General features: G+C 39.5%; 1 protein-coding gene across 3 annotated transcripts in view; it reads right to left on the reverse strand.

Moving 5' to 3' along the window:
- Window positions 1-15: 15 nt before the first annotated feature.
- Window positions 16-12,286, reverse strand: part of apc2 (APC regulator of WNT signaling pathway 2) — a 57,875-nt gene continuing 45,604 nt past the window's right edge. For all 3 annotated transcript variants that reach the window (XM_077202770.1, XM_077202771.1, XM_077202772.1), the window contains 8 exons: window positions 9,898-9,987; window positions 8,721-9,102; window positions 8,515-8,613; window positions 8,283-8,422; window positions 7,867-7,944; window positions 7,610-7,726; window positions 7,258-7,472; window positions 16-7,174 (listed from right to left, as the gene is read on the reverse strand). In XM_077202770.1, the coding sequence (XP_077058885.1) occupies window positions 1,609-7,174; window positions 7,258-7,472; window positions 7,610-7,726; window positions 7,867-7,944; window positions 8,283-8,422; window positions 8,515-8,613; window positions 8,721-9,102; window positions 9,898-9,987 (6,687 nt within the window). In that variant the 3' untranslated portion in view covers window positions 16-1,608. The remainder of the gene's footprint in view (window positions 7,175-7,257; window positions 7,473-7,609; window positions 7,727-7,866; window positions 7,945-8,282; window positions 8,423-8,514; window positions 8,614-8,720; window positions 9,103-9,897; window positions 9,988-12,286) is intronic.

A 12,286-nucleotide genomic window follows, 5' to 3' on the forward strand; every position in this document is an offset into this window, starting at 1 on the left:
TAAAATACATACACATTTTTATGAGAAGGTTTATTTGACGACCCCAACCCCTGGCCACAACTGCTTAGCTGTTAGTCTACACAATATTCTATAAACATTCTCAACCCAATTCATGCTTTTACCTCTCAAATATCCATAAAGTTATCCCTAATTGTCAATTTGAGTTTAGCATTGCATCATATTGATTTATCCGGACCACCACCGTTATAGGTCATTACACTGAGCTCTGTTACTGGTCAATTGCAATATCTTCAGATATAGTCAGACTTTAAGTCTTTAATCTGGGAACACCAGTTTGTATCAGCACTCACAGCACATCTGATTCTGGAATACAGTTCTCTTTATCATTCTCAGAATTTCCAAAGGCTGATGTGTGATCAATGACTTTGCTTTTAAGACTGAATGCATGTTTTGACAAATTAAGTGAAGCTGTTATATCACAGTAAAACTAAGTCCATGGAAATACTGCACCTCACCAAATAAGACAAACACTTTTTGTGCTGGCTAACACAATATGTTCTTGTGTATTTGCAGTTTTGGCAATGGGCTTTGGTTTAATGGAAGCCATTTTAAACATTCTACATCAGTCCCACTAACTGTTAATAGCAAGTATTTATCTCAAACCACAAAGTTGCTACTCATTAGCTTGCTTTTAAATACTTAAAGCATAACGTGACTCTACACAATATGACATTATGAAAGCATTCAGTGACCAGGAATATGCACAGCCACTTAATTGTATTACATTTGCTGAACACTCGACAGTTAAAACAATCTCATATTCAAAAATGCAAATGTGTGGGTGAAGATGCATGGTTGTACTAGTCTGTCATTTGCATTGAAAAAAGAAACTGCAAAGTCAACATCACGTATTTACAGTGGACAAGTGAGCATGCTATTTGTAGCAATGGCAGGGTTACAATTTGCCTTCTGGGAAGCATTAGACTACAGTTTTAAGTCAGTATTTACAACAATATCACTAAATATCCATGACGATTACATAGACATTTTGTGCAGATTTTACCTATTGTAGCAATATTTACCAGCATTAATAATAAGTGAAGGCAAAAGGCTGTTTTAACCTGTCAGTGTGGCGTAAAGGCATGTGCATACATGGTTCTCATGTGAGAATACAACAGTCTTTTCCGGTTTGCAGGTGGCACATGGTCTTTTAAAGTATTTGTCTCTGTTTTTCGGAGAATAGTTTGCATATTGTTCAGAATGTGGGCCATAATTTTTATTAGTGGATAAAACAATCCGAGGCAGTCTTTCTCATGTTTGATTAATTATCCAGGTAGCACAAGCAATGATTAATGTCACTGTACAAAAATATAAAAAAAGAAGACCTCAACCTTGTGGTGTGGTTAGGTACATGTTGTGAATCCAGTGAGATTCTGTAGTTTATGGCTAATTGTTCACATCCAAATAATTTTTCTTCTTTCTTTTTTCTTCAAATAAGTAAATATTCTGATGCATTGGCAAGCACAAGACTCATTAAATATCTGAGGTAAAAAGAACCATATCCATTACCACCTGAGTTTTTACAGTATCAGGAGCATTGTACTTCATCAAGGATGGGACAGATTGATAGATTACAGGTTTTATGCTTCATGTTTTTCCCGTCTTTTCAGGCATTGTCGTTGCTTGACCCTGTGTCTGTGGAGAGCAACAGACCATGGGGCTGGGGATGTAGTTGAAAGGAGTAACTCTGACGGCTTTACTAGGGGAGCTCTGTCGGAAATGGCCAACGCCTCCACTGTGTGTACTTTCCACTGACTGAAAGGTGGAGGATGATGCTGTGCTGTAGTTTTTTAGAGATCCATCTGAATCCCCATCTTGGAGGGTATTCCCAAAGGCCATGCTTAATTTTCTGGCAAGGGCCATCTTTGTGGCCTCCTCTGCAATGCTAACACCTTTTTCAATTGTGGGAGAGGTGCTTGAGTTAATTTTGTTGGCTGAGTAGTCCTCAGTTTGAACAGTTGCGTCACTTGTCTTCCGTGATGCCAGTGTAATAGTAGGCAGTTTTCCTGGTAGTGGTGGTGGCATCTGTTTGGTGCCATCAGGTGAAGGTAACAGAGGCAATGCAGTGGGTGGAAGGGTGCTCTTTAATATCTGGGGAACATCCTCATCACGAATCCTTCTCCAGGTCACTTTGTCAGTGTTACGTGATCCAACCCTCTGCTGCCTCTGATTTGTGTTCCTTTCACTTTTAGCTCGTCCACTTGAGTCAGAGGATGAAGAGCGAAGAGAGGACCGGCTGGTGACACGACTCAATACATTTATGCTTGGTGAGGAAGAATATCTTTTGAAGGTATCATCCCTTTTTTCTCTTGGCTTTGGTCCAGGCCTATTTCTCTGTGAGGCCCTGCAAGGACTTTCTGAGCTTGTTCGTCTAGCTGGACGTTTCACATCAACGTCTCTATCAATGGAGGTGGCTCTTGATAGAGCCATGCCCTGTCTGAGAACCCCCTGTTCCTGAACTTGGCTTTGTCCTTGAGTCAAAGGCATTCTTCTAGGACCTTGAACTGCTTCCTTGAGGTCGTGACAACGAGAAGAACATAAGAAAACTGCTGGTGCCCCTGGACCTGCTCTTCGGGGTGAGACATGCTGCGATGTTGGGACAGAACGTGAAGAAACATCACGTCTTGAGACTTTTGGCGATTCTTTGATAAATGTCAGTTGTCTGAGAAAGCCATTACGATCTGATTCACCACTACTTGAATGAGTAGATGTCATGCGAACCAAATCCAACCGGTTTGCTGGTAGGATTCTTTTCCCTGACATCTGTGTATTTTGTCTGCTGATGCTACTGGGCTGGCTGGTTACTAAAGGTGAAATGTTTCTTGTTTGCCTTGATGGATTCTGCATAAATGGTATTCTGACAGGGGATTTCTGTGTTTTTCTGTCATTAGGAGATTTAGAATATTGATTGATGTTTGAAGTGCTCTTGTCCGGTGGACTGCATGGTGCCGATGCCACCTTTTTTTGACCTTGTTTAATGGTTTGTGTTGGGGAGGTTACTTTTTTCTGAGGATGCCTGGAAGGTGTTGAACTTTGAGATGATCCTGAAGATGAGCTCTTTGGTATCCTGGCAGGAGGTGTTGAGCTTCTTTTGGGCAATGACAACTGAGTGTCTATGGGGTTGCCCAGTCTGTGAAGGCTTCTTGACCTGTGTTGAGCTAAATTTGGATTTTTAGGGGCATCTGGTTTTGGTATATTTTTTTTAGGTGGTGGTCTTTGAGAGAGAGTAGTCTCTTTCTTGGGTGTATATATCACCGTTCTACCCCTAAAGACCATGGGCATGTTTGGAACAGGTTTACGAGGGGCAAAATCAAGTGGTTTATTAGCCTTTTTGTCATCTTTGTATACCTTCTTTTCTTTAGGAGTAAAGCTTGAATCAGACATAAATGACAGAACGGATTCAGACTCTGATGAGGGTTCTTGGGACTTTGAAGCTTGTAACTTGGTAATGATTGTATTTGCTCCTTCTTGTATTGCTCTCCATTCAACACTATTGAGATCAGAGTCTTTGTCGGATGCCATTTCATCACTGTCTAGGTCAATTTCAGGGCTCCAAGCCTCTGTTGTTTTTTGAAGTGTAGTTTTCAGTTTGTGCTTTTTCTCAGCTTTCCTTTTTCTGGCAGTCTGCTTTTTCTTGTGATGAGGCATAGCAGATGTTATGCATTTTATCAAAAGATCATCTTCTGAATCCATGCTGACTGAGCTTGGTGAGCTGTTCTCTTCAAGCAGGTTGAGGTCTTTCTGTGATTTAGGAGGGCTGGATGTTTTATTATGTCTATTCCTTATCCATGTATGCTGAGTTTTTTCATGATGTTCCTCAAATTCTCCTTCACTCAAAGAGCTAAGAGAGGAACTCAATGAGTAACATGGAGGTGCTTCTTCTAAAATTAGATTTTGCTTGATTCTATGAAAACCCTTTTGGCGGGACTGGTAACTGTTGACTTGATCTTGTATATTAGTATTACGTATAACATTAGTCTTGCTTGATTCATAATGTTGTTTCCGTCCAGGTCTATTCATCAGTACATCCTGTCTGTCCATTTTATGGCATATGGCCACTTCTGTAGTTGTCGGGTGATGCCTAGACTGAAAGGATAAAGTGTTTTCCTGTGCATGACTCCGAGAGCAGGTTGTCTGATTTTGGTACACCTCTGTGCTTTGTTTTCTTATGGGAATATCTAACTGTGGCATGCTTTGTGACAGATTCTGTCCTTGCTTTTGAATTTGTCTAACTGGAGACTGGCTTTGAATCCTCTGCTGGGTCATTTTTGCTGCCATCTCTTTACTCTGTATAAGTAATCTCTGAGTGGGCACCATATGTCTGATTGTTTTGTTCAGTTGCTTTGCAACTGTGTGAGACTGGCATGTTATTTTAGTTTGTGGTTTGTGGAAGCGAGAGAACATGCGTAGGTCTTCAATTCTCTTTGTCTCGATATCAACAAGCTCTTGTGTCTCTTTGTTTCTTCGCCAGTCTTTTATTCCTTTCGTTCTGACTGGATATTGGAGAGTTTCATCGCTCAAGGAAGTGGTGCTTGAGTAATTGATGGGTGTACCTTCAGCCGAGTCAGTGTAAGACGAATCATCATGATAGATTTCTTTTGAAGACATTCCAAGCTTTTGTCCAGTAAATATTTGACTGTTTTTATTCTGCAGCACCATATACACTGGTAATTGCACAGATTTTCGAGTCTGCATGTTGAGAACTTGGTTTGAGAGGTTGGGCATCTGAGTGGGCCTTACCTTCTTAAACCTGGAAGGCATGGCAGAATTAATGCACTCTTTGAGAATTTCAATGTCATCATCTGAGTTGCCTTCACTGTATTGGTCTTGGTCATCCATATCATCTTCCTTTTCAGAATCATCTGGATCATTGTCTTGTTGGTTTAGCAAAGGAGTAAGTTTGAGCTCCACATCTTTCTGAACATAGTGTTCATGAAGAGGGAGGGCACTCAGACTAGAGGCACATGAGAAATTCTCAATTGGTTTTTCCACAGTGAAATAGATCATTGTGTCCAAATCAGGAGGTAGGTTAAACCTTTCTTTAAAATCTGTGATTTCCATAAATTTGCGCAAACTACTTTCCCACTGGCTTCCTACACCACTAAGCGTCTGTGTCTCTGGTCCACTTGATTCTGCACAGCACGGAGTTTTGCTGCGACTCGGAGGCATTGTTTGTCCTGGGCTGTCTGGTAGGTCACTGGGGCTAACAGTTCCACTTATCATTTCACTACATGGATCACTCTGAATAGAGCTGGCAATTGAAGGAGATTCAAAGCTGCCAAGTGAGCTCACTGAACTACAGCGGCTCATTACAAGAGGTGTTTCGTGAATGTAGTTTTCTGAAGAGCTGGATGGTGTCCTGTCATCAAGAATTATTGGGGACACTCCTCTATGGAACCTCTTCTCATTTTTTATTGTACTAGGGATATCAGTTGGATCAGAGCTGCTTATTTTCTGATCAGTTACTAATAACTGACTGTCACTCAAGTCATCAAGTGTCTCATTCTCATCCTCTTCATCTTTTCTCTCAACATTCACATCTTCCACCTCTATGATTTCTAATGAGGAGTCACTCTCTAGCTCATTTTCAGTCTGACTCTGTCCATCAAGTGCTCCTTCCCCAGAAGATAAAGAAGACAGAGAACTACAGCGAGAGAAGCATATTGGAGTGTTCTCTACAGAATACTTCTGAGGGGTCTCCAGCTGTCCTATTGTGGGACTTCTCGCAGAGCAAATTGGGGAAAACTTGCTAATATTTCCACCAGTCATCACTGTTGGAACCCAAGCTTGCTTACGCATTGCTTGAGCTGCCTGAACATTAATTGCAGTCTTTGCAACGCCAAACTTGGCAACACTCTGGATCAGTGGAACATGCTGATAGGAGGGAGACAACTTGACAGTTGGTATGCTGGCATCCGAAGACACCTTGGTTGATACAGTTGCAGGTGTTGATATAAAAGGTTCTTGACTCTTCTCTGTATCTGTGGAACCTAAATCAGGCAAAATAGTATCTTTATTTGTCTCAAAATCTCTTTCAGGGATCTCATTTTGACATATGACTCTTGAAATATGTACACCACTGTTCAATGGTTCCTCATGAGCTACCTTAAGATCAAGTTTATTTGGACGTCGTTGTTCTGTTGGTCTTGCAGAGGTGTGAGTCTGTTCCTGACTGCCACAATAGCCATCACTAGTGCTTCCACTGTTAAGGCTGTCATTGGATAAACTTGAATTGGCTGTTTTAAGACGCAAGAAGGCATGTGCTCTACTGAGACGCTCTTTCGGTGAAAAAGAGCTGGTATCAGAGAGATGACAAGGGGAACATGAAATGGCTCGTGCCTCGTGAAGCTCATCTGGCCCATAATTCCAATCCACAAAATGATCTTCTGAACTGAGGCTGAAGCTGTCCTCTGATGATGTATGCATGGTAATGTCTTCTACCAGTTTGTCAATTTTAGCAACTGTGTTGGTGATCTTCTTGGCTAATTTCTCAGCTGCTACAGTCACTTCATCATCAGGAGGTTGTGACCTTTTATTGTCAGTTTGAAAGGTTTCAATGTCTTGTTCAGGTTCCCCTTCTCGCTTACGTGGCTGGGTATTCAGAAAGTTTGAATTGTTCAAGAACATGGAGAGCATGGAGAAGGTTCCCGTGTCCAAGCTGGCTGATGTATTAGGCGCCTCATCATCATCAAAACAACCAGAATCTGAGGCATAGTCTTTTGCAAGGCTTTCAATGTGCCTCAATGGTTTGTTTATACTTTGATGCTTGAAACTTTGCTTCTCGATTGAATCAAATGTTTCTGCCAGATGCTTCGCATCTAATTCAGCCTCTAATGCTTTCTGTTTCCTCATGTAGAGGGATGGCATGCAGGATCCTGGGGATATAACAGCAGTATCTTTATATTTGAGGGGACGATTTGTGAGGAGGTTTCGCAGAGCTGCAGCACTTCCCATGGCTATCATTTTGTGCTTTGAGTGGATGAGATTGCGCAGCATGCTTACAGCTCCCAGATCCCACAGCAATTCCTGGTCCTTTGGACTGCGTGCAGACAGGTTCCAGAGGGTTCCACATGCATTACTTACAATGGTAAGACTGTGAGATCGCAAGTGCTGCAGCAGAGTCTGAAGGCAGTTATGATCCCTGAGGATTTGCCTAAAACAGATAAACAGGAAGAACTTAAGTGAAGTTATAGATACGTTGACTGCTTAATTTGTGAATGTGAATAAACATGATACCTGTAATCATCTCGGGTAGCAATAAGACTGGACACATTACGCAGGATGCCTCCACCACTCTCAATAATGGCCAATGAGTTGGTTTGGCATCGATAAGTCAAAGTGCTAACCAAAAAGCCAAGAGCACCATCAACAGAACAAATTGCCACCTTATTCTCAGTGCTGTGTGCTGACAAATTCCACAGTGCACTTAACACACTCTTTAAGGTGGATTCCTGTGGGGAAGACCATATAAAATCACTTATTACTTACTGAGTGTAATTGGAGCACACATTTCACTAGTTTAATTGGTAAATCAGTTTTCTTCACTTTTATCTAAACTTGGTAATAAATAAGAGATATTTGATTGTACCTTTGTAGCCTGCAATGCACATGTCATAAGTGCTGACACACTGCCGACATCTCTCAAAGTCCTTTTACTGTTGATATCAGCACGCCATGACAAGTTTCTCAGTATACTTGACACTACCTAAAAGTAATAACAGATCACAATTGAGATAAGTAAAAATAATAGTAATAGTAAAAATAATCTAAAATGGTCCGTTATTATATTCTTCTGTACTTAAAGTTCATCTAATGGTTTGCTCTTTGGAAAAGTAATTTATGCACCTGCTGTAATTCCTCGTTATCAGATGCAAGCTGTGCAACAATCGCTTGAAGACAGTTTTTCTTTGAGCAAAGAGTAGCCTGAAAAAGTAAATAAAGAAGATTTTGTCAACATCACAAGAAGACGAGCTTAAAAAAAACTGCATGTGTCAGACAGTTATACATTTGCCTGGTACTGAATGTATGCATAATCGGAATTGCACAATTAACTTACCAATGATCACATTTATATTTTGTTTAATTATTTAACAATATTTAATTTTTCATATATTTCAGTAAAAACATGTATGGCCTATGTGGCAATAAATTAATATTGGGCACTGATTGTATAATTATAGGAATGAAATGACTGCACAAATAAAGAAATGCTTTCATTTATACACGATTCCACACTTGTATGCAATAATTTGAAAATGTACCTTATTTACAACTTCTCCATATGTAAGATTAGTGAGTGCCATTCCAGCATAACGCCGGAGGGCCATATTGATTGGCTCATTTTGCATGCCATACAGTTCTTGGTCCAGCTGCATTAGCTCTGCAATGGCTTGCAGGCCCCCTAAAAGATGCACAAAAAGCTTTTCAGTGTTTTTAACCACAGAATACACTCTATTGCTCTTTGGTCTATTTAGAGAAACTGCATTCCCGTACCTAGTTCATTCATTGCCCTACGGTACTCTTCCTCAAAAGATAACTTCATTATTGAGCACAAAGCCTGGCACATCTGGGGATCCACTGGCTCAGGGATTTCTATGGATATCAAACAAAATTTATATTTATGTGAATCATTTTATATCATTGTAACAATATTCATGACAATGTATTATTATTATTTTTTTTACTTAACCAGGGCTCACCTGTAGTTTTTCCACCACCAGGTAAAGGGGTACTTAGATGATTCTCAATCCAGTCCCAGCCATTCTCAGAGTGTGAGCGGATCTGCTCTAGTACATGAAGAACTCTCATCTCACGTCGTGCTTGGCCCTCATCTGGCTGTGAGTACACAATGTTGTGAAGGGCAGCACTGGCTCTGGAACGGGCTTCTCGACTATAGCCTCCTGCTCCAGCTGCCTCCCCGGTGCCTCCCTCATGTAGTATTTGCACAAGCAGTGGGACGCAGCCAGACTTGCGCATAGCAATGCAACTTTCCTGTGAGCTTGACATTGCCAAAAGGGTACGGGACATCTCTTCCCGATCTCTAGAGGCCAGCATGGAGAGTAGCCAAAATACCATCTCCACCTGCAATCCAAACAGTATGTGACATATATTATCTTACAGTTCATTATTGCACAATTGTTTTTGATTACTAAAACTATGTTTACTGTATATAAGGGTCGTAAATAAAATTAATGGCGGGGACGCTGAAAATTATTTTAATATGCAAAACTGTTTCCCAATCATAGCAGGGGGCGTTTACTTCCACTCCTATCAAAATCGAGTGCTTCAAAGAGAGGGTCAAGAACAGGATAGAAAATAGCCTATTACTTAAAAACTATGATGGTTTTGATGTAAAAATCTTGCTACCATTATAAGTTGACATTAGAGATATTTGTAATTTTAAAAAATGCAGTTCAAGACCCCTTTAAAGTCAACCATCCATCCATTCTCCAAACTGCTTGTCCTATTTAGGGTCGCACAGGGTTGCTGGAGGCTATTTCAGCGTCTCGGGACGGAAGCAGGAAGCACACTGGATGGATGTCCAGTCCATCACAAGGCTAACACTCAGATATTTTCAAACTCACACCTATGATCAATTTAGTGTCACCAATCTACCTATCCTTCGATGAGGCGACAGTATCACCAACTGAGCCACCGTGCAGCAACCATAAGTGCTCAAATTTATTTCAATGCATTTATTCAAGTATGAAGTGCAAATGCATAGACCAGTATATTTACGTTTATTGAAAGGCAAATATTGTCCCTTAGTAAAATAAATTCCGAAACACATTGTAAGCTGCTTTATAGATCCTAATAAATCTTCCGTGATGTTTTTGATGAAAAAATAAATAAATAAAAACACAACAAGGGTCTTACTTTGCTTCCTGTTTCCCCAGAAGCTTCCAAAGCACCAGCATTTCCAGTATCCATGTCAGGGACAGAAGTTTTCGAGAGGCACTCGGTGTTCTGTGAACACAGTGAGTATGGCTTATTATTTGGTACATTTGGTTTATATGTCTGACTAAATACATTCATATTTATTAAAGCAGCAAAGTAAATATGTGCTATAGTAAGAATGATCCACACATATTGATAGGGTGTATATTCTTCAAAATAAAGTACCTTTTGAAGCTATAATAGCAATCTTTTTTTTTTTTCTGTTTAAAATCTGTTTCTGTTTGATTGAGCATTTGCACACCATCTGCATGTGGAGAGTGAATCACCACCAGTGGCAAAGCACTTGATTCATTCTTGCATGCTCAAACCCATCACTATGGCAACGTTTGGCACCAGTGCTACAAATACAATCCCTAGACAACTAGACTACATATAAGGATACAGATATAGCTCAAATTAGTTTTCAGAATACATTTTGTAGATTTTAATGCAAGTGGTATTCAGTTAAAGAATTTTACCAAAATGCGTAAATAATTAAAATAAGCTTTATTGTGCTTAAATGCAATCATTAATTGTGAACATGTGAATTAATTTACAAAATTAACATTTTAATGTATTATTATTACTATTATTATTATTTTATTTTACAGTATATAGGCAAAGCGGCTACCAAGAGTCAAAAATACATGTGATCTCCTTCAATACAGTTTAAAAACCATCCCAGGATGCACCTCATGAAGTTAGAAAAAAATGTCAAGGGTGCAAAGCTGTAATTTAGACAAACAGGTGCCTAAAGGTGCCTAAAACGATAAAGCTTGGGTTGCTGAATATTCGATCCCTTACTTCAAAAGCACTTATTGTCAATGATATGATTTCAGATTATAACCTAGATGTGCTGTGTTTGACAGAAACCTGGCTAAAACCAAACTATTACATTACTTTAAATGAGTCCACCCCGCAAGATTACTTTTATAAACATGAACCTCGTCCGAAAGGCAAAGGGGGAGGTGTTGCTGTAATTTATAGTAATATTTTCAAAACCACTAAGAAATCTAATTTTAAATATAATTCTTTTGAAGTGTTGGTGCTAAATGTAAAATTATATAGTGTAAACGATAAATCACGTTTGAGAATTCTGCTGGCTACTGTATACAGGCCACCAGGGCACCATAAAGACTTTATCAAAGAATTTGCTGACTTTCTATCAGAATTAGTATTGGCTGCAGATAAAGTACTAATTGTTGGTGATTTTAATATACATGTAGATAATGAAAAAGATGGATTGGGATTGGCATTTAAAGACATTGTAAACTCAATTGGAGTTAGACAACACGTGTCAGGACCTACTCATTGTCGTAATCATACTCTAGATCTAATATTATCACATGGAATAGATGTTGATGCCATTGAAATACTGCAGCAGAGCGACGACATCTCAGATCATTATCTAGTCTCATGTAAATTACATTTATCCAAGGCTGCAAAGCCAACTCCTTTTTACAAGAATGTTAGACCTATCACTTCTGCCACGAAAGATTGCTTTATCAATAATCTTCCTGATCAGTTTCATCATCTCAGCATCCCAGATAGCTTAGAAGAACTCGATATTGCAACAGAAACTTTTAACTCTCTATTTTCCAGCACTTTAGACACAGTTGCTCCGCTGCGCTTAAAGAAGATTAAAGAAAATAGTCCAACGCCGTGGTACAATGAACACACCCGGGCCCTTAAGAGAGCAGCCAGAAAAATGGAGCGCAACTGGAAGAAAACAAAACTAGAGGTATTTCGGATTGCATGGAAGGAGAGCTCGATTGCTTACAGAGAGGCTTTAAAAGCTGCTAGATCTGCTTATTTTTCAACCCTATTAGAAGAAAATAAACATAATCCTAGGTATTTATTTGAAAAAGTGGCTAAACTAACGAAAAAGAAAGCTTCAAGCCCAGAAGTTTCCAAGAAACACAGCAGTAATTACTTTATGATTTTCTTCACTTATAAGATTGATAATATCAGGGACAAAATTATAACTATGCAACCGTCTACTACAGTATTGCATCAGGGAGTGCATTGTAGTCTCCCTGAGGAAAAATTTGATTTATTTGTTGCTATAGGAGAAGAATTTTGCAAAATCGTTAACTCATCTAAATCAACAACTTGTATGTTAGACCCTATACCGACTAAACTATTGAAAGAGATGCTTCCAGAGGTCATAGATCCTCCTCCAAATATCATTAATTTGTCTTTGTCTCTAGGATACGTACCAAAACCCTTTAAGCTGGCTATGATTAAACCGCTTGTTAAAAAAATGCAACTTGATCCTACAGAATTAGTCAATTACAGGCCGATCTCGAATTTGCCTTTTCTGTCAAAG

Source organism: Siphateles boraxobius, unplaced genomic scaffold, assembly GCF_051911475.1.
Source record: "Siphateles boraxobius isolate OS27281-9 unplaced genomic scaffold, OSU_SipBor_1 5, whole genome shotgun sequence".
Lineage (NCBI taxonomy): Eukaryota > Metazoa > Chordata > Actinopteri > Cypriniformes > Leuciscidae > Siphateles > Siphateles boraxobius.